This window comes from Lithobates pipiens, unplaced genomic scaffold (genome assembly GCF_037356315.1).
Source record: "Lithobates pipiens isolate NorthernLeopardFrog02 unplaced genomic scaffold, aLitPip1_a1.2 Scaffold_18, whole genome shotgun sequence".
In the NCBI taxonomy this organism is placed as follows: domain Eukaryota; kingdom Metazoa; phylum Chordata; class Amphibia; order Anura; family Ranidae; genus Lithobates; species Lithobates pipiens.
In genome coordinates this window covers 90,763,722-90,789,260 of record NW_027507758.1, presented here as the reverse complement: position 1 = coordinate 90,789,260, position 25,539 = coordinate 90,763,722, and the positions used below count along the sequence as shown (strand labels likewise).

Here is a 25,539-nt window from a genome sequence, read left to right as displayed (position 1 = left end):
ATACATATACATATACATACACACACATATATATATATATATATATATATATATATATATATATATATATACACATACATACATATACACACTCGCACACATGCACCATTCGTTCGATGTGCTGACTGCATTCATTATGTTTGCAGGCATTTTTTGTTCCTTCATTTTCACTTGTGATCCTGACAGTTACACATTTCCCATCCAAGTGTCAGAATACTTACCAACCATACCATATCTACGAGGATTAATATTGTCACTTAAGGACAGGACTACAGAACACCCCCCCCCCCCCCCCCCCTGTTTTCTAATCCACTGACAGAACTGGGAACAATGGAAATGTTAACAGTCAAGAGATGTAGAGATCTTAGATATTTGCCAGCTCACAATTTATCTGGCCGGATTAAAAGATAGATATCTATTTTGCATTTACTGAACAGATATTAAAAAAACACTTACACTGGTATATTTAACAGACAAAAATGAAGCAAACTAGAGAGGTTCATTTTTAGGGCTTAGAGCTCCCAAAATTTAATAGACACTGTACAAAAGTATAATTAAAAAAAACATAACGACAACTTTAGTACACATTCCTTTAAGCCAGATGTACTGTAATTACACAAAAAAAAAAAAGTTTTGAGGTTAGTGTGCTTTTAATATTAAAAATATTTATCTGCTGTACAACAAAAATAACTTGTTCAATGTGTATTAAAAAGATGGAATATTAAGCACTTAAAAACATTTGAATAAGTCAATATCTGGTTTCAAAATATAAAAAGAGCTTAAAAAGAACTAAGATATACTTGGCTATGCTCCTCCTCTGTGGACATGTCATAATAAAATGGTTTAAGAGAAAATATCTTAAAGCTGAAATGTCTTTTTGTTAGGGTAAGGCACGTTTTTACTTTGGTGTCCCTAAGCAGTAACTGCTTTAATTAATAAATAATGAAATGTACCCTACAATTGTCGTACTAATCCTTGACATTTTTTGATTTGGCAACTGTTGGATTCTGATTGGATAAAATTAGAGATATCACAATCTACAGCTTAGAATTCCTGTGTCGGTTATGTTGTGCATCCTAAGAGTGTAGCAAAAACAATTTTTCATGAACTTTGTTGCATATGAATAGTCCTGTATAAGAAAAAAGACATTGCAATATATTATTATATTGTAATACTGCAATAAGGTCATTTAGGAGGTGTGTCCACTAATTTAAGTGACATTGTAGCTATATATAAGGGCTGTACTGAAAGTAATCCAAAAATATTAACTTACATAGGTCGTTCAAATTTCACATGTTGATAGAGTAACTCTCTTTGGTAACTACTCTTCTTTTCTTTGCAGGTAAATAATGGATTCCAAGCAGAAGCAATGTGCTTGTCAGACAGGCTGCACCCCCTCCTCCATTATAATGGGTCAATGACTGCACACTACCTCTGCTTGAAATCCATGATTTACCTGCAAAGAAGAGGAGTTACTCTACCAACATGTGAAATTTGAACGACCTGTAAGTAAGGTAAAGGGGTTGTAAACCCTTGTGTGCATTAAGGTGAAAAAAAAACCTAGGAAAGCCTTCTCCAACATGGACACTCGATGCGGGGAGGAGCTACCAGAGCCCACGGGGGACCCCAGAAGTTGAGGATCGGGCCACTCTGTGCAAAACAAACTGCACAGTGGAGGCAAGTATGACTTTTTTTTAAACAACAAAGAGGGTTTACAATCCCTTTAATAAGTAAATTATGCACTCTTTTGTATTACTATGGTACAGCCCTCTTATACAAGTCTGGTGGTATGAGCTTTATATGCAAAAGTGTTTTTATGGTTATAAATAAGTCTTGTGGTCTGAGCTGACCTCTGTTGTATATGAATAGTCCTGTATAAGAAGGCAGAAACTACAACATCATAAAGACAGACATTGCAACATTATAAGGGCATTTAGGAGGTTTGCCCACTCAAAAGTGGTATTATAGTTGAATGTGAGAGTCTGGTGGTCTGGACTACCCAATGGCTTCTTACATCTCTTGGGAACATCATCAATTAAATGTCTTCAGCTACTAGTATTATACTAGCTGTTTTCCTATTCCACTTGCATTCTTCATAATAGAACATGAATAACATACATTATATGGTGGGGAAAATAAATATTTGACCCCCTGCAGATTTTGCAAGTTTTCCCACTTACAAAGAATTGAAGGGTCTAGAATTGTTATCATAGGTGTATTTTTAATGATGGAGACAGAATCAAAAATCCAGAAAAAATACACGATACAAATGTTATAAATTGAGTTTCAGTTCGGTGAGTAAAATAAGTATTCGATCCTCTACCAACCAACAATAATTCTGGCTCCTACACACTGGCAAAAGTTTGTGCTCACGTGGTACACAGATTAGTCCTGTCAATTTAAGAAGGTGCCCCCAATGACAACTGATTATGTATAAAAAAATAATAAAAAATAATAAAAAAAAAGAGACACCTCTCCACAGAATCTTTTTCCATTCAAACCTCATCATCATGTGCAAGACCAAAGAGCTGTCAAAGCATTTCAGGAACAAGACTGTAGCCCTGCATAAGGCTGGAATAGGCTCGAAGACCATCAGCAAGAAGCTTGGTGAGATGGAGACAACTGTCAGAGCGATTATTCGCAAATGGGAGAAATACAAAAAAAACATCAATCGCCCTTGGTCTGAAGCTCCATGCAAGATTTCGCATAATGGGGTAAGGAGAATCATGAGAAAATTGAGGGATCAGCCCGGAATTACACAGGAGGCTTGTGAAGGATCTCAAAGCAGTTGGGACCACAGTCACCAAACCATTGGTAAAATAATACGCCACCATGCATTGAATTCCTGCAGTGCCCCCTCCTCAATAAGGCACATGTACAGGCCTGTCTGAAGTTTGGCAATGAATATCTAAATGATTCAGAGAAGAATTGGTAGAAAGTGCTGTGGTCAGATGAGACCAAAATTAAGCTCTTCGACAATAACTCGACTCCCAGTGTTTGGAGGAAGAAAAATGCTGATTATGACCCTAAGAACACCATCCTTAAAGTCAAGCACGGAGGTGGAAACATTATGCTTTGGGGCTGTTTCTCTGCTAAAGGTACCGGTGGACTTTGCCGCATTGAGAGGCCAATGAACGGGGACATGTATTGTAAAATGTTGGATTAGAACCTTATTCCCTGAACATTGAAGACAAGTCGTGGATGGATCTTCCAGCATGACAATGACAGCAAACATAACGCCAAGGCAGCAAAGGAGTGGCTCAAGAAGATGCACATTAAAGTCATGGAGTAGCCTGGCCAGTCTCCAGACCTTAATCCTATAGAAAATTTATGGAGGGAGCTAAAACGTCAAGTTGCCAAACAGTCAAGAAACCTTAAGGATTTAGAGAAGATCTGTAAAGAATAGTTGACCAAAATCCCTCCTGAGATGTGTGCAAACCTGGTCACCAACTACAAGAAAGGTTTCACATCTGTGCTTGCCAACAAGGGTTTCTCCACCAAGTTCTCAGTCATGTTTCACTTGGGGATCAAATAATTATTTTACTCACTGAACTGCAACTCAATTTATAACATTGGTATCAAGTGTTTTTTTCTGAATTTTTGGTTGATATTTTGTCTCCATCATTTAAAATACACCCTTCATTTCTTTGTAAATGGGCAAACTTACAAAATCTGCAGGGGATCAAATAATTATTTTCCCCACTGTATAATAAATTAAAAATACATTTTACCACTGTGAAAAAAATAGATCACTTGCCATAAAAGTTGCAAAAATGGAAATAATAGTTTTGGGTGAAATTATCCATAGACAATGACAGAGTCAGTGAACATCTGTCATCAACACTGGTCATCAGGAAGAATAAGACGGTGGGGAGCTGTCAATAAATTAAGTTAAACAGCAGCTTGTAGTCTTTACTAGTGCATCAAATAACATCAAATAACATTTTCTACAAAAGTTATTATGTACACAAGTTAATCTGCATAGAAGTACTACAGTGCAAATAAATGATAAAACTTCAGATGCTGTGGAAGGACAAATAGCAGCAATCCTTCCCAGCCAAGTAATATGCAAAGTTGGCTATATACCAATATAATTTAGTTTAAACATTTTTGTTTTTTGGAAATTTCATGCCATTTTCTAATGGTTAATAGGGTCAAATTTAAGTATTTTATCCCCTTCCTAATATTGGGAAAATTCATGCAAACTGCAGGATTCATGCATAATGCAAACATAATTTCTTTGAACAAAAATCACATATATTATAATGTGCTTGTTCCAGGCACAAAAAAGACCTGTTTAATACGTCTGGGATTCCATTCAAGTAGCAGGTCTGAAAGAAATAATAAGGGGTTTTAAACTAAAATTAGTTGACTAAACAATGGCAAGATTGAATGCTCTGACAAATATTTTTTCAAAATTCCTGTATAGAATTCTCTTCTGATATTTGGCTAGCGTTCCAATAATCATGAGATACTGACTTCTGGATAGTTTATCAATGTTCTCTGGAGTTTTAGGTTATTGATCTAGAATTTATCTAAAGATAATTCTTGAGGGTTAAAGTTATGGAGTGGGTTCTAATACCTAGTTAAGACTGGTGGAAACAGTAGAAGATTACTAGAACACTGACCTTAATAGATTAGGCTTCGGAAAGCATAATATAACCTGCAGACTGCCCCATCTCTCACCATCCAAAAACACAAAAATATATACTTTCAGCTCAACTTTATGTGACTAGGTTGCTAAGCAAAACCTGCTGCAGATATAAAGTGCAGCCACCTTGAAGTATTTGCATATAACCACAGCAATTTCAAAATTCCTCCCACTACAGCTGAAGGACAGGTGAATCTCCAACATCTACAGGTACTGTCAGAGCTTGCCGCTACCTTTCATCTCTGCACATTTCTACTGGCCCCATCAGTGGCCAGTAGGTATTTTCAAGGTAAGATGGCGCAGGAAAAGGGCTAATGTTCAACTGTAATGAGAGGCTTTTGGAGCTGCTGAAGGTATGCATAGAAAGGTGAATGAAGTTTATACCAGCAGCAATTTTTTGTTTAATTTTAGTGACTTTAAAGATGGCCATAGAGGACTCCAAAAACCTGAACAGATAACCTAATCCACACAACCGATGTGGATGGAGGAATCCTCCCTCATGTGTTATTGTATTCTGACAGTGGGACTCCTCTGCTGTCAGAATACACTAATCATCAATGCAGTCAATTGGCTGCAGGAGCTGATTGAATGAAAATACACTAGCAGTCTCGTTCGAAGGGAGTCCATCACTAGATTTACTCCTCTCAAATGGGAATGGCCATAGATGATTCAAAATTTGTCTGGTCTCTGTTGAACCAGCAAAATTTCAATCCAAGTATGACCAGCCTAGCAGTTTAATCGTTTTCATTTGGCTGCTAATTAAATATTCTTCTATAAAGACACATTTCTTCTGTTTTTGCTATAGCATATACTGTCAACAAGAGTACTTTCGCTCAACAATTTTAAGATTACTAACCTAATGTTGACTTTTCTAGGCTCTCAGTGCACATTACCTTATAAAAAGTGAACATGGCACACAGTTACAATATATATTTGTAGGAAACCAAACCTATTTTAGGTTTATTGAAACCCATGCAGATGAATGTTGTAATTTCCAAGTTGTTTTACAAAGTCCATAGTTAGTCGGGATGAAAAGAAGACACGTGTCTTAAGTTCATGCCAAATAGACACCGGAGATGGGCAGTGTGCATACTTCTACTGTTTCCCCCATGTCTACACTACCAGGAGCAAGTTGGAGATATCAGGACTCCTGTGTCCTGACACCTCTGCAGATAACCACCTGAGATAAATCTCCCACCTTGTCTTATGACAGGAAAGGAAATGATGTCAATCTGAATGTGCTAAAGCTTGGCCTGCACAGCTCTGTCGTCATTCTCCTGCTGCATTAGATACAGTAATCAGCTGTTATTCAAACAATGAGCTACAAAGGATTTTACCATTTTCTGTCAATGTATTTCTTCCTCCCACGCTTTAGTTACCAACCACTGCATTTATCGGTTTATCATCTGTGCAGATAAATGTTTCACTATAGCCAATTTCGGTCCATTTGCTATGTTTCAGCCAAATGTCCAACAGGCTCTTTCAATGGTGCTGCTTTACTGGCGTCCAGAATCTGTTGTTTGTAATTATTCTTTTCACACCCAAATCTTTGTAGCATTAACCAATATACCATTGTGCCAATGGCTAACATTATTTACCATAAAGCATACAAGAAAGCTTTCAAGCTTGTAAAATTGCTATACTATATACTCCACACAGCAGGACTGAATTACCATGGAGAAAGTGTACTACATTGAACTCAATCAGAGCTGCATTTGGGATCCAAAGTCAGGGAGTTCCACAGGAGGAAGATATCCAGTACCAATTTTGTTATGCATCAAGTTCAACATTTGGCTCATCATATGTCACAGTACGGTATGATCTTTGGCGCCTCGAATACTTTAGCCGTAGAAAGTCACCCAGCTCGTCAAGTGCATCCAGGACCTGTAGAATACATATATAGTAAGCTCATATTCAACTAAGGAGACCTCAAATTCATGCATTGGCTGCTTTGGGAATATTACACAAAACACAGAGACAGCACTAGAGAGATCATAGCAGCGGATCTGATGTCTTTATGGTTTTTGAGATGTTTGATGAGGGATGGGCAGCAAAGTGCAACTGTTTCTAACCATCTAGTAATATCAACTGCAAGTCATAACACTAATGCCCTGTACACACGGTCGGACTTTCCGAGGAAAATGTGCGATCGGATCTTGTTATCGGAAAATCCAATCGTGCCTGGGCTCCATCTGACTTTTTCCATCGGAATTTCCGACACACAAAGTTTGAAAGCAGGATCTAAAATTTTCCGATAACAACATCTGATCATTTAAATTCCGATCGTGTGTAGATAATTCCGATGGATAAAGTGCCACGCATGCTCAGAATAAATTACGAGACAAAAGCTATTGGCTACTCCCCTCTTTATAGTCCTGTTGTACGTCACTGTGTTCTGAACGATCAGATTTTCCGACAACTTTGTGCGACCGTGTGTATGCAAGACAAGTTTGGGCCAAAATCCGTCTGAAAAAATCAGACGGATTTTGTCGTCGGAATGTCCAACCGTGTGTACAGGGCATACGAGCAGCTTTATTTATTGATTTCATATTGTCTCCTGATACTCTATTATAGTACCTTTTAAAGGATGAGTTCCTCTTTTGTAACATGTTACAAATGTACCGGCCCCCACATCCCCCCCACCCCCGATCCAACAATCTTCTCCCCCTGCTCACTGCTACAATATAAAGAAAAAGTGTCCGGGTGTTCTGTGAATGAATGGACTACAACTACCAACAGCCTTTGCGACTGTTGGCTTCTCAATTAACTATCAGGGAGCTGTGGTAGCTCATTGATTCTTCCTGTCAGTGTGAAACCCCTTAGCCTTATGATGTTGGCAGACATACACTTGGCAGACTTGCACTTGCTGTCTTGTCTATATTCCCATCACACACATTCCTGGATCACATTCCTGGATCACTAGGCTCATCAGTAGTGGGTGCTGTAGCGACTACAGGTGGACACTACACCCCTCACAATTTAGCAAATATTTTATTATATATTTTCATGTGACAACGCTAAGGCTACATTCACACTGAGGCACTTTACAGGCGCTATATCGCTAAAAATAGTAATAATTTAGAGACTGTAAGGAAGGATGGAATATCGGTCCCTGTGAGAGCAGATATGGCCATAGTGGGAGGGACCATGGGCCCTCCATGCCATCTTTACAATTTCTGCATACCATGACCTTCTGGGCCATGCTGGTGCCACCAGAGTTACCGGCTTTCTTTCCAGTTTTATCCTGCAAAGAATTTGAGGCAGCAACTGAATGCTTTTTTCCAGACCCTGCAGGGAGGAGGAAAGGACATCTTCAGTCACGAATACAGGGGCTGAGATGTGAGAAGCAGTTGCACCATCAATTTGTTCCAATGGCTCACCCTGGTTTGCCATAACTGGTAATTCAGGCAAGGATGACAGCGTGGAAATGCAACTTGAGATCCTAACGCCTGGGGATGAAACCTTTACTTTTTTTGTTTTTGTAGTGTCTTTTTTGGTAGGCATAGCCCTAAGTACAAAAACAGAGTACAAATTGCACTTAATCGCTGAGAATAGTCATTACATTTAAAGTTCAGCCTAGTGCTGGGAAAAGAATGTCCTTCCTGTATCAGGAAATGCCAGTTTGCAACTCATATGTGTCCCACAGCTCCTGTGTCCCTGTATTGCAGGTTGCTTGTTTCTGCCTCGTCAGCCGAGGAGAGACTGTCACAGCTTTAGCTTTATCTGTTTTAGCTTGCCGTGTGTCCTCGTGGACGTTCATGGCACCGCGCCCCCTCTAAGGGAAAATTACACCCCCTTTTTTAAATTTTAAATGCTACCACGCTTGTGTGTGGCTTTTCGGGTCTATAAACCCAACATGGGGGGGGGGGGGGCAGAGATCTGTCCAGCAGCAGGCACAAACAAAAGTAAAAACAGCCAACGGTAATAAATTTAGCAGTATTAGTGGGACCTCCGCACCCCCCGTGGTGGGGAGGTAATGTAAAGGGGGTACAGCGCTGATGTCCCCCTAACTCTCTGGTCCCTTCAAGGGGAAAAAGAAAACATTTTGCAGATTTCTTTCACCTTAAAAAAAAAATCTCCCTGCACACGCTGCTGCAACCACACATAGACTGAGCTTTGCAGTGAAGACAACAGAGTAAGGTATAGACTCCCTCTAGTGGAGAATTAAGGCATTACAACATTTTTTCCCTAATGGAAGAATACATAGGTATTTTTAATACCCAAGTTCCTTCCCTTACTTTATCGCCGCCACAGGATTTGCTGAATTAACAGACAATCCAACCGTCACCCATCATGGCGGGCTGCATTTAGCAAACCTTCAAGGACAGGAACCCTACTCCCTTGGACCTGTAAAGCACCCCACCAGGAAAGCTAGGTAATGTAGCAGGACCAAAGCCCTGGGTTCCTGCCCTCAAAGAGAGGTGTTACAGGCAAAACCTCGTGCTTTGGATATGAGGCCCCAGGTATCATCCTTTTAGGCCTTAGGGGCACTTTGAATGGATCTGGTCTTTATGGAGGCTATTTAAATCTAGCATGGATGCCTCCAGTGGAGATCCTCAGGGCACATCTTCACTCGTAACCAACACCTTAGAGCCCTTTCACACCGAGCCGCAGGTCGCGTCGGTGGTAAAACGGCGCTATTTTTAGTGCCATTTTGCTGTAGTAGCGGTTTTAACCCCCCGCTAGTAGCCGAAAAGGGGCAGCGCTGCAATACTGCCAGCAAAACGCCGCTCTGGCACTGTGTTGCGGGCAGTATTGCAGTGCTGCCCCATTGATTTCAATGGGGAGCAGCGGTGAGTTCACCTCTCCTTCACCGCTCCAAAGAAGCTGCTGGCAGGACTTTTTGTGATGCCCTGCCAGTGTACTGCTCCCTCAAACTTTCACGCTGGAGTGAATGGAGATGCTTTAGTGCTTGAAAAATGCTGGCAGTGTGAAAGGGGTCTTAGACACTGGCCAAAAAACGGATGTGCTCCTGGAAGGAGGAGGGGTTATATAGGGAGTGAACTTCCTGGATTGGGTATAATCAGTGTCCATCATCTGAAGGTGGCCTATAACCCATTAAGTAATTACTTAAGGCTCTGTGTCCCATGATGTACGATAAAGAATTTTAATAAGGACACTTACCTGTCCAGGGAGCCCGCGATGTCGCCCCCCCAAGGCTGATCCGTCCATTGGATCGAGTGCAGGCGCTGCCATTTTAAGGGAAACTGGCAGTGGAGCTTTGAGGCTTCACTGCCCGTTTCATACTGCGCATAATAATATCCAAAAAGGAGGGGTGGTCTTTCGTTTAAGACCACCTGTCAAAAAGTGGGTGGAGCTCCACTTTAAGTACTTTCAAATGGCATTCATTAAAGCGGAGTTCCAACTGTATACAATTTTTTTTTTAAGATTAATATCTTTGGATTAGAACTCATATATATTCGTTATATCTCACGTAATAACTCACGTTATTATGATCTATCGCCGCTCGATTGCCGATTCGCAATCAAAATATATATTTTATTATTGTCTCCTGCCATTTTCCATTTTGCTTGTGGGCATGTGAAGTCCACAAACACTATCTTCCGGGATCGGGTGCAGCATGCACCGCCCATTCACGCGCATGCGCAAGAGGTACAGCTCGCAGCGCTGTACACTTCTGACGTTGTCATCACAACGGGCGGTGTCATGGGAAATGCCTGCCCCATTGTGATCGCAATGAAGCCCTGCCCATCGACTCCTGGGAAATGATGACAAGAATCTCCCAGGAGCACTAGCGAGCACAGGCACTGAGGGAAATGATGCCAGGCCATGGAGAGGAAGTGGCAGAATACAAAGGACCCCATAGAAACAGTGCTGAAGGGGTGAGTAAAAAAAAAAAAAAAATAGAAATGTTTTTCCTGATGTAAAATGCTGTTGATTTTTGCAATGTTTATTTTATGGGTGGAATGCCGCTTTAAGTACTTTCAAGTGACATTAAGTCATAAGTGCTGTAACCCATTGCAAACTGAAGTCAGTCTGATTCAGGAAAAGGAAAGTAAAATGTTATTAAACGCTATAGGCTACAACTGTTTGCAAATCACCTTAGTGGGACTTAAATAAGCCTAGTAGGGATTAAAAATAACTATGTAGTGCGGTCTTTTATGTCAATGTCCACAGTAAAAATAATTGTCAAAGTTACAGTATACCTTTTTTCTTAACAAGTGAGATATTCTAATCTCTTGCTAATTCAGAAAGCCTAGGGGCTTTCGTTGTACTCCAAATGCTTACAGCTCAGTAAAGTATATTATGAACACAGTTGTTGACTTGTAGAGCAAGAGTTCTCTGATTTCACAGGCAGCAAGATTCTTTTCATCTGTCCATTTTAGACCAAGGAAAAGTATAGCCTTAGAAGACACGCAGACCTGACATGGGGACGGAGGAATGCGGCATGATCTGTTAACTTTAAACTCAGCAAACCAAATGCTAAAAATATAAAAAAGGTAAACATGGTGGTGTATAGAGGCTTTTTCATGTAGGGGAGCAATTATGAAGCATAATGAATGTCAGAAATTCAAAGTCACAATTTATATAAGCAATGGAAATTGTTTCAACTGTTCTTTCTCTCTTTGTGATGCCTATGCTTATCCATTTACACATGGTATTTAGGAGTCATTTCATCCATTCACATTTCAGGATAGCATAATAAAGACCCATTTACATCAGGATGATCGGCAGCAGGGTGCATTTAATGTGCATTGCAGAAAAGCAGCCTATTCATTAGAATGGGCAGGCCAGCAAACTACGATGGACCAAACATACTACCTGCTCCTTTTTTGGTAATGCAGTGCACTGCAACACGGGTGCATTGAGAAGCCATCCAAAATTAATTATTGATACTGCATTGCACCAAAACACATAACGTGAACTTGGTGTTGAGTTATTCACTTTAAAGTGGATGTAAACCTGATTCATGAAATTTGAGCTGGGCACATATCTGTAGTGTTTTCTTATCTCTCTCCAAAGCCCTAAGTTCTGTGGCTTTCTCCTGCTTCATTATTCTGTTATCAGAACGATAACTTCTGACAAGTTCTCTGTCAACTGTGATAAAACCAGAAATTCAAGTAAGAGAAAGGGATACCACCGCTCCAGGTCGAGCCACCGGGATAATCCCTCCACTTCCAGGCAGAGAGCTAGTGCTAGTGGCTAGTGCAAGCACAGATGAGAGGAAATGGAAAAACTCTGGACAGCCGCACTCTGTAAAATGAAGATCACATAAAACAATCCACAGCAAATGTGATACAGAACAAAATGCTCACGCGTTTCACACTGAAATCAGTGCTTACTCATAGCTAGTAAGCTATGAGTAGTGCTATGAGTAAGCACTGATTTCAGTGTGAAACGCGCCAGGTGGGTTCAGCATCACGTTTGCTGTGGATTGTGTTATATGATCTTCGTTTTACAATAAAAGGCATAAGAAAATAGATCCTTTTCGGAGTACGGCTGTCCAGAGTTTTTCCATTTCCTCTCATCTGTGATAAAACCAGGCTGGATTTTGTGGCAGGGTGGGTGCTATAGAGAGATTAGCAGAGAGCTGCTCTATTCACAGCACAGCTCTGCTTAGGTGGAGAGGGGATGTGTGCCTTTCCTCCAATCAGCTGACTGGCCAGAGTCCCCTCCCACAGGTTAATCAGAAAGAGAAAATTCTAACATGATGTGCACTTTCTAAACAGTATATAAAGCTGGAGACAACAGATATACATGTAAAGTTTACTGTATGTAGGGAGATTTGTTTCATCTCTGTATCATTCGAGGCTGTTCACTTCACTGGGTATATGTGAGGGTTTACATCCACTTTAAGGTCATCACAGAGGACAAGGGGGCACTCTTTACGACTGGAGTAAAAGATTTCACCTCCAAATATGAAAAGGCTTCTTCAAAGTAAGAGCTGTGAAAATGTGGAATAGACTCCCTCAAGGCATGAATCCGGCAATCTCAAGAGATTTATAAAAAAAAAGGCCTGGATTCTTTCCTAAATGCACAAAACAACAACTAGATGCTAATATTTATAGGTAAAATTGATTTGATTGCCTCTTAAGAAATCATGCTTTATTGGGATTTTTTGCCTTCCTGATCTGTGTATATGAAGGTTTTCTATTTGTGTGTGTTCTGTTTTTTTTGTTTTTTATTCTGTGGTTAGAACTGGTTGGACTTTTGTCTTTTCAGCTAGATTAACCACTTGCCGACCAGGCCATAGCCAAAAGACGACTGCAGCGCGGTCGGTTTATTCTAGGAGGGCATCCATGGACATCCTCCCAGAATCTTGCTCTTGCGCGAAATATCCGTGACTGCCGGGTCGGGAAGACTGGGCGCATCACGGACCACGGTAAATGGCTGCTGTTAGCGGGCGTTAACCACGTGATCGATCCGTCAAATGACGGAGTGATCACTTGTAAACAAACTGGTGGCATATCATGCCGCCGGTTCCTCCCTCCCCTCTCTGTACACTGTACAGTGCGAGGGGAGGGGGGGAGTTTGTTTACAGCAGCGCTGTGGGCTGGATTTGAATTGCCCATACTCTGCAATACTCTGCCAATAAATTTTAACAGAAACAATTTTTTTTTTACCGACTTTTCAGTCTTTGTTGATTTATATAAATACCACCAAAAGAAAGCTCTATTTGTGTGAAAAAAAAAGGACAAAAAAAAAGGACAAAAAAATTCATATGGGTACAGTGTTGCATGACTGAGTAATTGTCATTCAAAGTGTGAGAGCACCGAAAGCTGAAAATTGGTCTTGTTAGGAAGGGGGTTTAAGTGCCCAGTGGTCAAGTGGTTAAGGTCACTTTGACAAGGGTTCGCTTCAAAACTCCTAGTAAAATGCCTATGCATTAATCAAGCACTTTTGCAGCGTTTGCGGTTTTTAAAGGACGTATGACTCAAAAACTGCACCAAAAACATTTAGCAGGGGCATTTTTGAGATGGTTCTCATTCATTTCAATGGGGAGGAGTGTTTTTAGTGCTTTTTTTTTTTTTAGCTCCCCAAACATGCTCCAAAGATGCTGCAAGCAGGATTTTTTTCACCGCAAACGGAAGTGCACCGTCCCAATGTAAAAACACTGATTTTTTTTTTTAACGCACAGTGTGAAAGGGCCCAAACTATGTAACTCATTTCTATATTTACAAACTGATATATATAGTGTGCCACCTCTCACAGAATCTAGCCAACAGACAGAGAATTCAAATGCACAGTAAAATAATAATGACATACTTTGACTTTTCTTTCTCCATACACACTGCCATTTTTTCATAAGCTCAAAAAAGCTAGAAAAAAGTGCTGGATGAAAAATGCTGATAATAGCATTTTTGTGCCAGCTTCTAGTAGGACTTTAGTAGCTTTTAGAAGCTTTTGGGAGCATTAACATTTTATTAGCCTTTTTGTAGTACATGAAAAAAATAAAAATAAATAAGAAAAAGCTGTTAGGAGCATTTTAGTAGCATTGAGCCCTGGTTCAAATTGCATTTCAAATTGGCGGCAATAGCACCGTCACAACACTGCATTTGCAGCGCCGCACCGATTTCGAAAAGTCATCTCTGTACTATTTTTTGTGATTACAGGGTGTGATTTCCATTGACATCTTTGCAGAAACCCACACAGATCTCTGTGAAATCACCGCTGAAATCAGGACTGACATGTGGGAGTGAAATTGTTCGAGTTCATCTGAACTCACACGGATCAGTGAAGCAGTTAGGTGCATTCAGCATTTTTTTTCTGCTGGGAAAACACTCCAAATTTAATTTTTTTCCTGCGCCTAGACGCTGAAGCTCAAAAAATGGCAATATCCTAAAGTAGAGTAGTGTGCATGGACAATAGAATAACACTATTTAGCTCCTAGGAGCAGAACAAAAAAGGCTAATGCCCCATACACACGGTCGGAAATTCCGACGGAAAAAGTCAGATCGGATTATGTTGTTGGAAAATCTGATCGTGTGTGGGCTCTATCTGACTTTTTCCATCAGAGTTTCCGACGGAAAAAGGTAGAGAGCTGGATCTAAAATTTTCCGACAACAAAGTCCGATCTGACTTTTTCCGATTGTGTGTAGAGAATTCAGACGCATAAAGTGTCCCGCATGCTCAGAAGAAATTTGGAGAGGAAAGCTATTGACTACTGTCCTCTGTGTAGTCCCGTCATAAGTTTTGTACGTCACCTCGTTCCGAACGATCGGATCTTCCAACAACTTTGTGCGACTGTGTGTATGCAACACAAGTTTTGGCCAAAATCCGTCAGAAAAAATCCAATGGATTTTGTGGTCGGAATGTCCGACTGTGTGTATGGTGCATAACAGTCTTTATGGCACCCATTTGTTATTGTAAGGGAAAAAAACTAATATTACTAATACCATTCAATACGATTTCTAACTTTGTCCTATTTATAGGTAAGCAAACAAACCTAATTTACTTACAGTGTCTAAAATTTCCTTTGTATGTGCTGCCGAAATACAAAACCTCGCTCGTGCTTCAGTGATGGGAGTGGCTGGGAATCCAACTACAACAACTCCAATCTTCTTCTCCAGCATGTGCCTTGAAAATGCCCTATGGATAGAAAAATAGGAAAAAAATATAAAAAGGGTAAATAAATATGAACAGATTTGAAAAAGTATAAACTTTCAGCACTCTGGACTGCTATTTTTTAAACACATACGTAGTCTGGGGCCTTTACAAGCATGTCACACTTTGCCCATTTGTTGTAGTAGTACAATCTTACCTCTCAGGGATAGGGGTGTGTGCTGTTATTCTCTTCTGATCAGAGCAGAAATGTCAGCTCAGTGGTAAGCTGTAAGACTTCCCTGGAAACTGACTTGTCTCCTGCCTGAGCTCAGGACTGATAACCAAAGGGCTGCTGGAGGAAGGCAATACGGTCTGCTATTAAAGTTTCTAGTTTTCTGTATTGCAATCCTGACAGTATCTTTGTTAAAGAAAAAAAAGGCTTCATCATAATAGCTCAGGGGGGGAGGTTAAGATTTTTAGAGATTCCGGTTGCCAACTGCTTCTCTTTAATCATTCACTGCATTAAAATGCTAATTTCTTCTTTATGCCAGCTGGAGACATCAGCAGGACTCGTCCTGGGACAAGCCCTGCTGATGTCACCGCGTTACTCAAAACCATTATTGTTCAAGCGCTTGATCTACTTTCTAAATGTGAGTGTTTCCAACTTTTAATACATTTCTATGTTTATACGGATTTACACTATGTGGAGTATTTTCTTTTTCGGTTGTGCTATTTTGAACACTTGAGAGGATTTGGTCTGACAAGATAGCTCATCTGAGGACTGCGTCTCTGACCAATTGGACCATCTTCCATCTTGAACTGGAGCCTGGATGTGGAGGCCTTGTTGACTCATTGAGCATATGCCCACTTGAGTCTCCTTATTCCGGTAAGCTTCCTCACTAACCGTTGGTGGTTTTATTGTCTGTCTTCACTCCAGCATGGATGGCACGTGGAATCCCCTTTTTGGCTATATAGTTTCTTATCCATGGACTGTTGTATTCACAGTTTAAAAACCTCTATATGATGAAACACAGACTTTAGTTTGAGTGTGAATTTCACATCACTTTTCACTGTTTTCATTTCACCTTGTGGTCAATTCACATTATTAATTAGGTTTGACTTATGAATTTTTAACATTTTTGAGCGCTGCATACATTTTTTATTTTTCACATATTTCTTGGTATACACTTGTCTTAGTGTTGTGCTGGCTGCTATTAGACATACGTTTATATGTCAGCGTGATATACACCAATTTTTATGTAAAAAAAACGAATTGGAAAGGAACTGCAAGAAAAACCCCAACATGGGCCTTCCTAGGGCACACTGCTTATTCCTAGGGCATGCAAAGAAAGCTGCTTATACTCCAATTTGTAGCATTAATGGAGCATATCCTGTTGTTGGTCATTTAATTCGTATAAGCATTTATACTAGTTACATCCACAATCTTTCCAAAAAAAAATTGAATAATCATGTATCATTGTTGGTTTATATTCATATCAGACACATTAAGACAAAGAAGTATATAACTATAATAATACATCAAAATATTTTTAAATCGACAAAGCAAACGAGTGGCATTGCTTATCTATAGACAGGATGGATCTTAGATCAGTGCCACTTGAAACATCTTTTTAACTTGTCGTGGATTCTAAACCTTTGCTATGTGTAATTAATGGAGTAACATGCATGGCTAAGATTAGTTTTACTGATGTCAACGAGAGTTAAATCTCCACAGACTTAATCATACTTAGTGGGATTACAAAAGGATTACTGTAGACTCATATTGGATAGCTTTCCATCTGTTACCATCCTTAATATCTATCATCAGAGGTGGACATAGAGCCTTTGTAGCATGTGGCATTGCACAAGAACCCCAAAGAACAAAGGGCCCATCTAGGTTGCCATTAGGGTAAAATATTATAATTAAAGCCCCACTCAGAGCTTAAACATTTTTCACAAAACTTCCCTCTCGCCCTCCTTTAATTCATGGTATTAAGCATTATTTCCACCCTAAAATTGTCAAAGCGGATATACTCAACTAAGTTTCCCTCCAGATGCCTCATCACCACCGGTAACATGTGGGGTTACTGCTGATCCAGCATTGTCATGCTCCCCTTGAGCTTGAGGCATCCAATAGGAAGTGTCCATGTCATGCAGGCACTGATGTGCACACCCAAAGAGGCACCCTTCCATGAAGTACAGAGAAGAGAAGACAGCTTGGGGGTGCAGTTTCACGTGACAACCGCTTAAGGTAAATAAATGGGCCTTTTGGATAGGCAATTTTATTTTTATTTTACACTTCCTTTACTTTACGCCACTTTACTTTACAGCAATCGGATAGAGGGGGTGGTCTTGAGGCTGATATAAGAGTGGGGCTTTAATGGTTAGCAAAATTATGATTAAACTTAAACTGTTGGCAAAGGCAATTTTGAGCACATGACTGCTGATTGCTCAGTTTTCTCAGAGCGGACAGCAGTGACTGTTGGTCATCGCTCTCCACTCTGCCCCTCCAGCATTTACTAGACGCCGGTCTAGAGAGGGGGCAGGTGCAGCCGGCATCAGTTCTCAGCTGAGCACTAACAGTTGTAGCCAGCTGTCAATCAGGCATCTGGGTTGATCCGGACAATATGGTCAGGATCTTTCCAAAGCCTGGAGTGGTTCTGTAACGTCAGCCGACAGCAAGATTTAGCCAACTGTCGACTCATTCTGGGTCACAGGAAAGCTCAAGTGCACTTCTGTGACCCACAAGTGAAGTAATACCAAACAAGCTTTGCCATATGTCTCTTTTAAATATTATGGAGCAAGATATGGAAAGAAGCAGAATGTTCATGCAGTATATTGATGCAGACAAAAGCCAAGCCCAATAGGCAATGGTAATTAGGCCTTAAGGTACAATAAGTCCCAAATAGTTTTTCTGCAGGTTTACCCAGGGCTGTCTTTCTATATTATTTGTACTATACAGGTAGGGTTGGCTTACCTATCATACTAAAATGTTTTAAAGACAAAAAAAAAAAGTAAACTCCAATTTCAGCATACAGTTATGTCTCTCATTCAGATACATGTAATCCAGATCTCTATGCTCTGCTCAAGCCTGTTTGAATGGAAAATGTATGGAAAGCCTTGTCTAAAGCTGGATCAGAATATGCCATGGGTTTTCAGATATTTTATGTGCATATGTGCTCACCAAACACGAAATTAGCAGAAGGTGCCCAAAGGGTGGTGCTCAAGAGCTGAAATTCATCGTAGTATGTCACTACGTTTGAGTTTGTTGGTCAACATTTGTATACCGTTAGTATGCAAGACAAGATCCTGGCACACGCCTTTGGACAAAAGTCTGACGCTCTGTTGGCCAACAATCCAATCGTGTGTACCAGGCTTTAAAAAGTGGCTTTAAAGGTTCCCTTTAAAAAGTGGAGATGCCAACCTTTTTTTGTTTCAGCTATAAAAGAGTAAAAAAAATAAAAAATCTTTAAACCTTACACAAGTTTTAAAGGATCATTTCACTCAGAAAAAGACAGACATTTACCTTATTGTAGGTGTCTGTCTTCTTATATAACCTGGAAACTGCAACAGCAAGATTTCGCTGCCACATTTTCCAACTTTGTGTGCTGGGAGTTTGGGGTATTTAAGTCCATGTGTTCAGTTTCTCTTTTTGCAATATTTATTATATGAAGAATTCAGCAGAGTGTGGGACCCTTCTTAATAACCACAGTACATAAAAAGACCCAGGAACCCAACCACAGACATCTCACTAACAGAGTCACTAAACTGGCAGGCAGTTTAACTATCCAGCACCAGGATCATATTTAGACATGTCACTCCCATTTCTGACAAGCTGAACTCCCTTTGGGGCCCATTTGTATTCCTTTTCACAGCATGAGTGTATTGGCTGACAAATATTTATATACTTTTATACTTGGAACAACCAGCATTTTAAAAGAGAAGTGTGGCATGCCTAGGTGGATGGCGCATCGATCCGATGCTGCACCTCTTCCTTGGTGGCTCTGAATTGAGAGCTGAGCAATCACAGACCACTGATCACTCAGCTCTCCCCCTCCGCTCTGAGCAAAGAGCCATGACTTTCAGTCTCTGGCTCCCTGCTCTGCCCCTCCAGCACTAACTGGAGTGCTGGGCTATGGAGAGGGTGGGGGGAGCTAGTTCAGGCTCTCAGAGAGGCTTAGCCATGTGCCAGTCCAGGCTTCTGGGTGGATCCCGACCATATGGTTGTGATCTTTCCAGAGCCTGGACCAGCTCTGTGACGTCAACCAACAGTGGACTTCAGCCCCCGGTTAGCTGAAAACAGGTCACAGGATGCAGAACTAACTGCATTCCTGTGATCCATAGGAGTAGCCAAAAAAGGTTTGCCTATACCGTATTTATCGGCGTATAACACGCACTTTTTTCCCCTTAAAAGCAGGGGAAAATCGTGGGTGCGTGTTATACACTGATCCCCAGAAATTCTGAGCCTCTGGGCGGCTTTCAGCCGCCTTTGGGCTCTTCAAGGCGACTTTCGGCCGCCTTCGGCTCTTCTTGGCAGCTTTCGGCCGCCTTCGGCCGTTCTCAGAGGCTTTTGGCCGCCTTTGGCTCTTCTCGGCGGCCGAAAGCTTCCGGCCGCCTTCAGCTCTTCTCGGCGGCCGAAAGCTTCCGAGAACGTCCGAAAGCTGCCAGAGAAGAGACGAAGGCCCGCCGAGAACTACCGCACGCCGCCGAGATACACATCCGGCTCTGTATCTCGGCGGCGGCATTTAAAAAAAATAAAATAGACACGGCTGCACTGGGGACACGGCTGCACTGGGGAAGACGGCTGCAATGGGGGACACGGCTGCACTGGGGAAGACGGCTGCAATGGGGGACACGGCTGCAATGGGGGACACGGCTGCAATGGGGGACACGGCTGCAATGGGGGACACGGCTGCAATGGGGGACACGGCTGCAATGGGGGACACGGCTGCAATGGGGGACAAGACTGCAATGGGGGACAAGACTGCAATGGGGGACAAGACTGCAATGGGGGACAAGACTGCACTGGTGGACAAGACTGCACTGGTGGACAAGGCTGCACTGGTGGACAAGGCTGCATAAGGCTGCAATGGGGCACAAGACTTCAATGGTGGACAAGGCTGCATAAGGCTGCAATGGTGGACAAGGCTGCAATGGTGGACAAGGCTGCATAAGACTGCAATGGTGGACAAGGCTGCAGATGACACTGATGGGCATATAAATGTAAGTTTTTTTTTTCCCTTAAACTTCCCTCCTAAAAGTTTTTTTCCTTAAAATTCCCTCCTAAACTTGGGGTGCGTGTTATACGCCGGCGCGTGTTATACGCCGATAAATACGGTACTTCTCCTGTAAGGGGTTTCTAGTAATTCTTACCCAACTTTGCCTGGCATGTACAAAAGGACTGGAACAACTGGAGAATCTTCATTGCCATAAGTGATGAATCCCATGTCCCGTAACCTCTGTCGGAAGTATTGTGTGTTCTCTGCAAGCTGACGTACTCTTTTCAGGCCTATAAAATTAAAAACAAAAGAAAATACATCACCCATTTGCCAAGGAAAAGTATGAAGATAGCGCTACAAGAAAGGAAACAATTTACAATACAACAATTCCCTGAATGTTACAAGGACAGACCGTAAAGTGACGCATTACAGACAGAACATAGGGGAGTATTATATACAGCAATTATAACCTGACTGAGGTGCCAAACCTTTTTCCACTATACAAAAATAGTTTTGCTAGAATTCTACTTTGAGACATAGAGCTCTTATTCCGTTTGTTCCCCCTAGACCTAAAGTAACCAACCTTACATGCATACTTACCTCTAGCCAATGACTCCTCACAATGTTTGCTTCAATCTTTTTCATTCTGGCTACATCTGTGTAATTAATCCTCAGATTTCTAAGGGTCCGTCTACCAATTGTTTACTGCTTGCAGTGTAGTGGCCCACAGTTGTGTGTTGGAGGTAAGTAGGAGCAACTGGGGCGAGGAAGAGTGGGGGCAAAAAAGATAATTGTACTTTGTCCAGAACTGCACATACCACTTTTGCTAAAGGATACTTGTGATAAGAGAAGTGTGGGGGGCTATCATTGCTGTCTGCAAAATTCCAGTTACCTGGCTGCTTATAGCTTTAATACTTCTTAATCACAACCCAACCTGAAGAAATCAAAGCAATCACAATGGTAACGTTCTCAAAAGGTACTCAAAAACCAACATATATCTATCATGACAGGTGAACTTTAAACATGCTTGGATATTTTAGTTAAGTTATTCGTGTAAGAGATACCTTTGTTTGGGAATGGATTGGAAACCTCTGAACACCCCATATATGAACAGATCAGAACATCCTTATCAGATGCAATTTTAGTGGTTGCACAAATTCTTGTGGGAAAACCTTTATCAATAGACTTTGTTCCATTTGTGAAAATAATGACAATATGGTAAACTGATAACATGCCTTGAAGCCGTGTGATATATCGTGTGGCTTGTTTATAAGATTTCTTGCTTTCCTCATTGAACTACCATACAAGTCAATTAATTCTAACAAACATGTATCTTCCTTTGAAGTATCAAAAGGTGAAATCCCTGTCCCTGGTATTTACCAAAATAGATTACATGTAATATCAAGCCCTATTAATATACTTGTTTCTTCGAAGAGAACTCACCGCAAGCCTTTCATCATCAGGCCACAAGGCCCCTGTGTCAATCAAAGTGAATGATACCGTGGTTTATATGGATATGGAGTAAAAGCCAGAAATGATACCGCAGCACACAAATGTAATGTGATATACTGTAGGTAAAAAGCAACCAGGATACAGGCCATACAGTCTGCTCACTAAACTGACAGAAGTGACATTCAGTTCCTGCTGCGATTTGTGAGCAAAACCTGGAAACAGAATAAAGAATGTCTGAAAGCAAAAAGAGTGTTATATTTTGCAGCTTAGCAGCCCTTAGATGTGGTGGCTGCATCGTTTTCCTTTTTTGGGTTACGTACATTTTCTTTAAGAGGCCTTTCACACTGAGGCAGTTTTCAGGCGTTTTAGCGCTAGAAATAGCGCCTGAAAACGGCCTCCGATTCTTTGCAATTAGAGCTTTCACACCCGGGCAGTGCGCTTGCAGGACGTTCAGAAAAGTCCTGCAAGCAACATCTTTGGGGGGGGGGGAACACTGTATATTGCACAATGAATAGGCAGCACTTCCGAAGTGCTGCAACATGGGAGTTTTTAACCCCTTCAGGTTAAAAGCACCCGCTAGCTCCCCAAAAAGCGGAGCAAAAGTGCCGCTTAAACGGCGGTAAATCGCTGCTAAAACGAGCGTCGCTTTACCGCGAACGTGGCCCCAGTGTGAAAGGGGTCTTAGAACAGAAAAATACCTGATGAGCCTGCCAGAAACCCATTATCCTTGTAACCTTCTGTGAACTTAGCTGACATCTTAAACGGGTATTATTTTTTTCCTACAATAAAATACCTGCTGGGCAACGATACTGCTCAGAGCAGTCCCTTATCTCCAATTTGGCAGTCCCCTGCCGATGCTGTAAATTCCCCCTTCCTCCAGGTGCCACCTTAACAAGAAGAATGCTATGGAGGCACCCCTGCAGGCACGATCCTGCATCCATAGACGCACACAGCACCGGAAGCCAAACCCCTGCTGCCACTCCCCAGGAATATGACTGACAGCGGCAGGAGCCTTTGGCTCCTGCAGATCTCAGCGTCTCCTGCGAGACCAGAAGTGAGAGAAGCAGTGCTGCAGCTGGGACGGCGCTGGATTGGTGACATGAGTCAGTTAAGAGTTTGGGGATTGGGAGGGGGGCAGTAAAGATAGTAGAGAGTTTACCTTAATGCAGAGAATGCAGTGAGTTAAAAAAAAAAATATTTACTTTAGAATCACTTTAACCACTTGATGCCCACACAGTATAGCCGAAAGACGGCTACAGTGCGGTCTTAACGTGCCGGGAGGGCTCACATGGACATCCTCCTGTGCTCACGCTGGGAGGCACACACTGTGATCACAGAGTCTTTGCGACTCGGCTGATCACAGATCGGAGTAAAGGGCCAATGTCAGCCAATGACAGCTGATCACGTGATCTAAACAGAAGCTGGTAACCTGCTTTTTTTTCCCCTCATACCGAAAGCGTGAGGAGAAAAAAACAAGCCAATTACTGTCTCATGTAAAAAGGGACATCAGTCCCACACACCAACAGCCACTGCTGCTAAGCAGTGCTCACCAGTGCCACCTACACTACCAGTGCCCATCAATACTGCTAAGCAGTGCCCACCAGTGTCACCTAACAGTGCCCATCAATACTGCTAAGTAGTGTCCACCAGTGCCACATATTAGTGCTGGCTATCAGTGCCACCTAGCAGTGCAGCATCAGTGAATCCTGATCAGTGGCCATCAGTGCAGCCTCATGAGCGCACATCAATGAAGGAGAAAAATTACCTGTTTGCAAAATTTTATAACAAACTATGAAGATGTTAGTTTTTTTCCAAATTTTTAGCCTTTTTTTGTTTGTTTAGACAAAAATAAAAAACCCAGTGGTGATTAAATACAACCAAAAGAAAGCTCTTTTGTGTGAAGAAAACAATAAGAAATTGCATATGAGTACAGAGTAGCATGGCCGCGCAATTGTCATTCAAAGTGTGAGAGGGCTGAAAGCTGAAAATTGGCCCGGCAGGAAGGGGGTATAAGTGCCCAGAAAGCAAGTGGTTAAACTATCAGTCTTTCCCCTTACTTACTGTGAACTACAAAGCATCTGTTATGGAGATGAGGAGGGGGGCAGGTGTTTGTAGTATCAATCAGGGGAGCAGCCTATGGTGACAATGTTGCTCTTTCATAGATACAATAAGGTTAGTGTTGTCACTCTAGGACAGGAAATGGGTTACAAGCGAAATCACCAGGTGAAGAAAAAAAAGCCTGAAAATAGAAAATTAATGCAGCCACTACATCTCAGGACTTGGTAAGCTGAAATGTATTTCTTGGGTTTATACTTAATTGCAGGCAGAAAGTTATAAACAAATATATTCAAATTCCAGTCTATTGCGGCTCACCAAGATTACCTCTTCTGATTCCTACAGTACTGTAGCCAAACCAGTGGCTTAGTACTGCCAATAGACAGAGTAGCTGTATTGAGCCATTGAGAGCCCTCACCCTAATACATAGTCACAGGTAATACTCTTACTGCCCCATGGCTGCATGACTGTGTTGTGCTAGGTATTTTTATTTTCTTTTTGCTTGATAGTGGCACATGGACTTGATAAATTTTGTGATTTTTGTTGTCCAAATTATTTGATATTTTTTATCTTAATTTATGAATTATAAAGCACTTTAGGAATTACGGAAATATTGTTATATGTATGTATATATATATATATATATATATATATATATATATATATATATATATATATATATATATATATATATATATATATATATATATATATATACATACATATATACACACACACTTGATTATTTGTTTTTAATTGGATTCACTCATGAATTAGAGGGCACTTATATGCATGTTAAAAGATACCCCTTCTTCCCTTTTTTTTATTTTTATAAATTCTTTATTTTTCCCTCTTTTTTTTCCATAAATTTCACGTTACAATTCATTATACACCTACAACATCTTTAACAGCTAAATCAATGTTTCCAATTTATACTTTAATTCCATAGAACTTTCTTTATCCCTTACCCCTCCCTCCCCCCCCCCCAAAAAAAGAAGAAATTCCCTTTTTATTTGTGTTTTTATTGTTATGTGAAATACAGTGAGTGCAGCTGTCTAAATTGGTGAGAATGATCACATTCTGAAAGATATTTAAACTGAGCACAGAATGCCTTTTTTTATTTTTTGACGAATAAATAAAAGCTGATTATTGTAAGCACATCTGTCAAAAGGTGAATGGTTTGTCTCCACCCACTAAATGCTACATATGCAGGACAATTTGTTCTGTTGAAAAACAACACACTTACTGGCTAGATCCCCAGGTGAATATAAAGGAAATGAAAGCCTAAAAAGCAAATCTAATGCAGCCACTACATCTAAGAATCGGTAAGCTTCAAGATAATACGTTTGCATTTGGGTTTAATACCACTTTAGGTTTATGCTAGGTGTTTTTAACATTGGATGCTTTAAGCACCTTTCATATACAGCAGAAAAAATCATTTTCTCTTGAATTGCTTTAGTATCAGAGGACCACTGTGCACTGTGTGCAGGTATAATGACTGCAGGCAGGACAAAGTGTCATTGCCAGACCTTGGGAAAATTAGCTCCATAGGAATAAATGGAACCTTCTTTCTCAAAAGGTAAACGTTTCAATACAATAACTGGAGAATAGAGCAAAGCAATAGTACACGCTTGACAGCTAATGAGAAGGACTGGG

At 41.0% G+C, this 25,539-nt stretch overlaps 1 protein-coding gene across 1 annotated transcript in view; it reads right to left on the bottom strand.

Annotated features, from left to right (window-relative positions):
* Positions 1 to 498: 498 nt before the first annotated feature.
* Positions 499 to 25,539, bottom strand: part of LOC143987284 (serine palmitoyltransferase 3-like) — a 245,041-nt gene continuing 220,000 nt past the window's right edge. The window contains exons 10-12 of the mRNA XM_077485909.1: positions 20,531 to 20,666; positions 15,073 to 15,202; positions 499 to 6,535 (exon numbers count right to left, since the gene is read on the bottom strand). Of these exons, the coding sequence (XP_077342035.1) occupies positions 6,422 to 6,535; positions 15,073 to 15,202; positions 20,531 to 20,666 (380 nt within the window). The 3' untranslated portion in view covers positions 499 to 6,421. The remainder of the gene's footprint in view (positions 6,536 to 15,072; positions 15,203 to 20,530; positions 20,667 to 25,539) is intronic.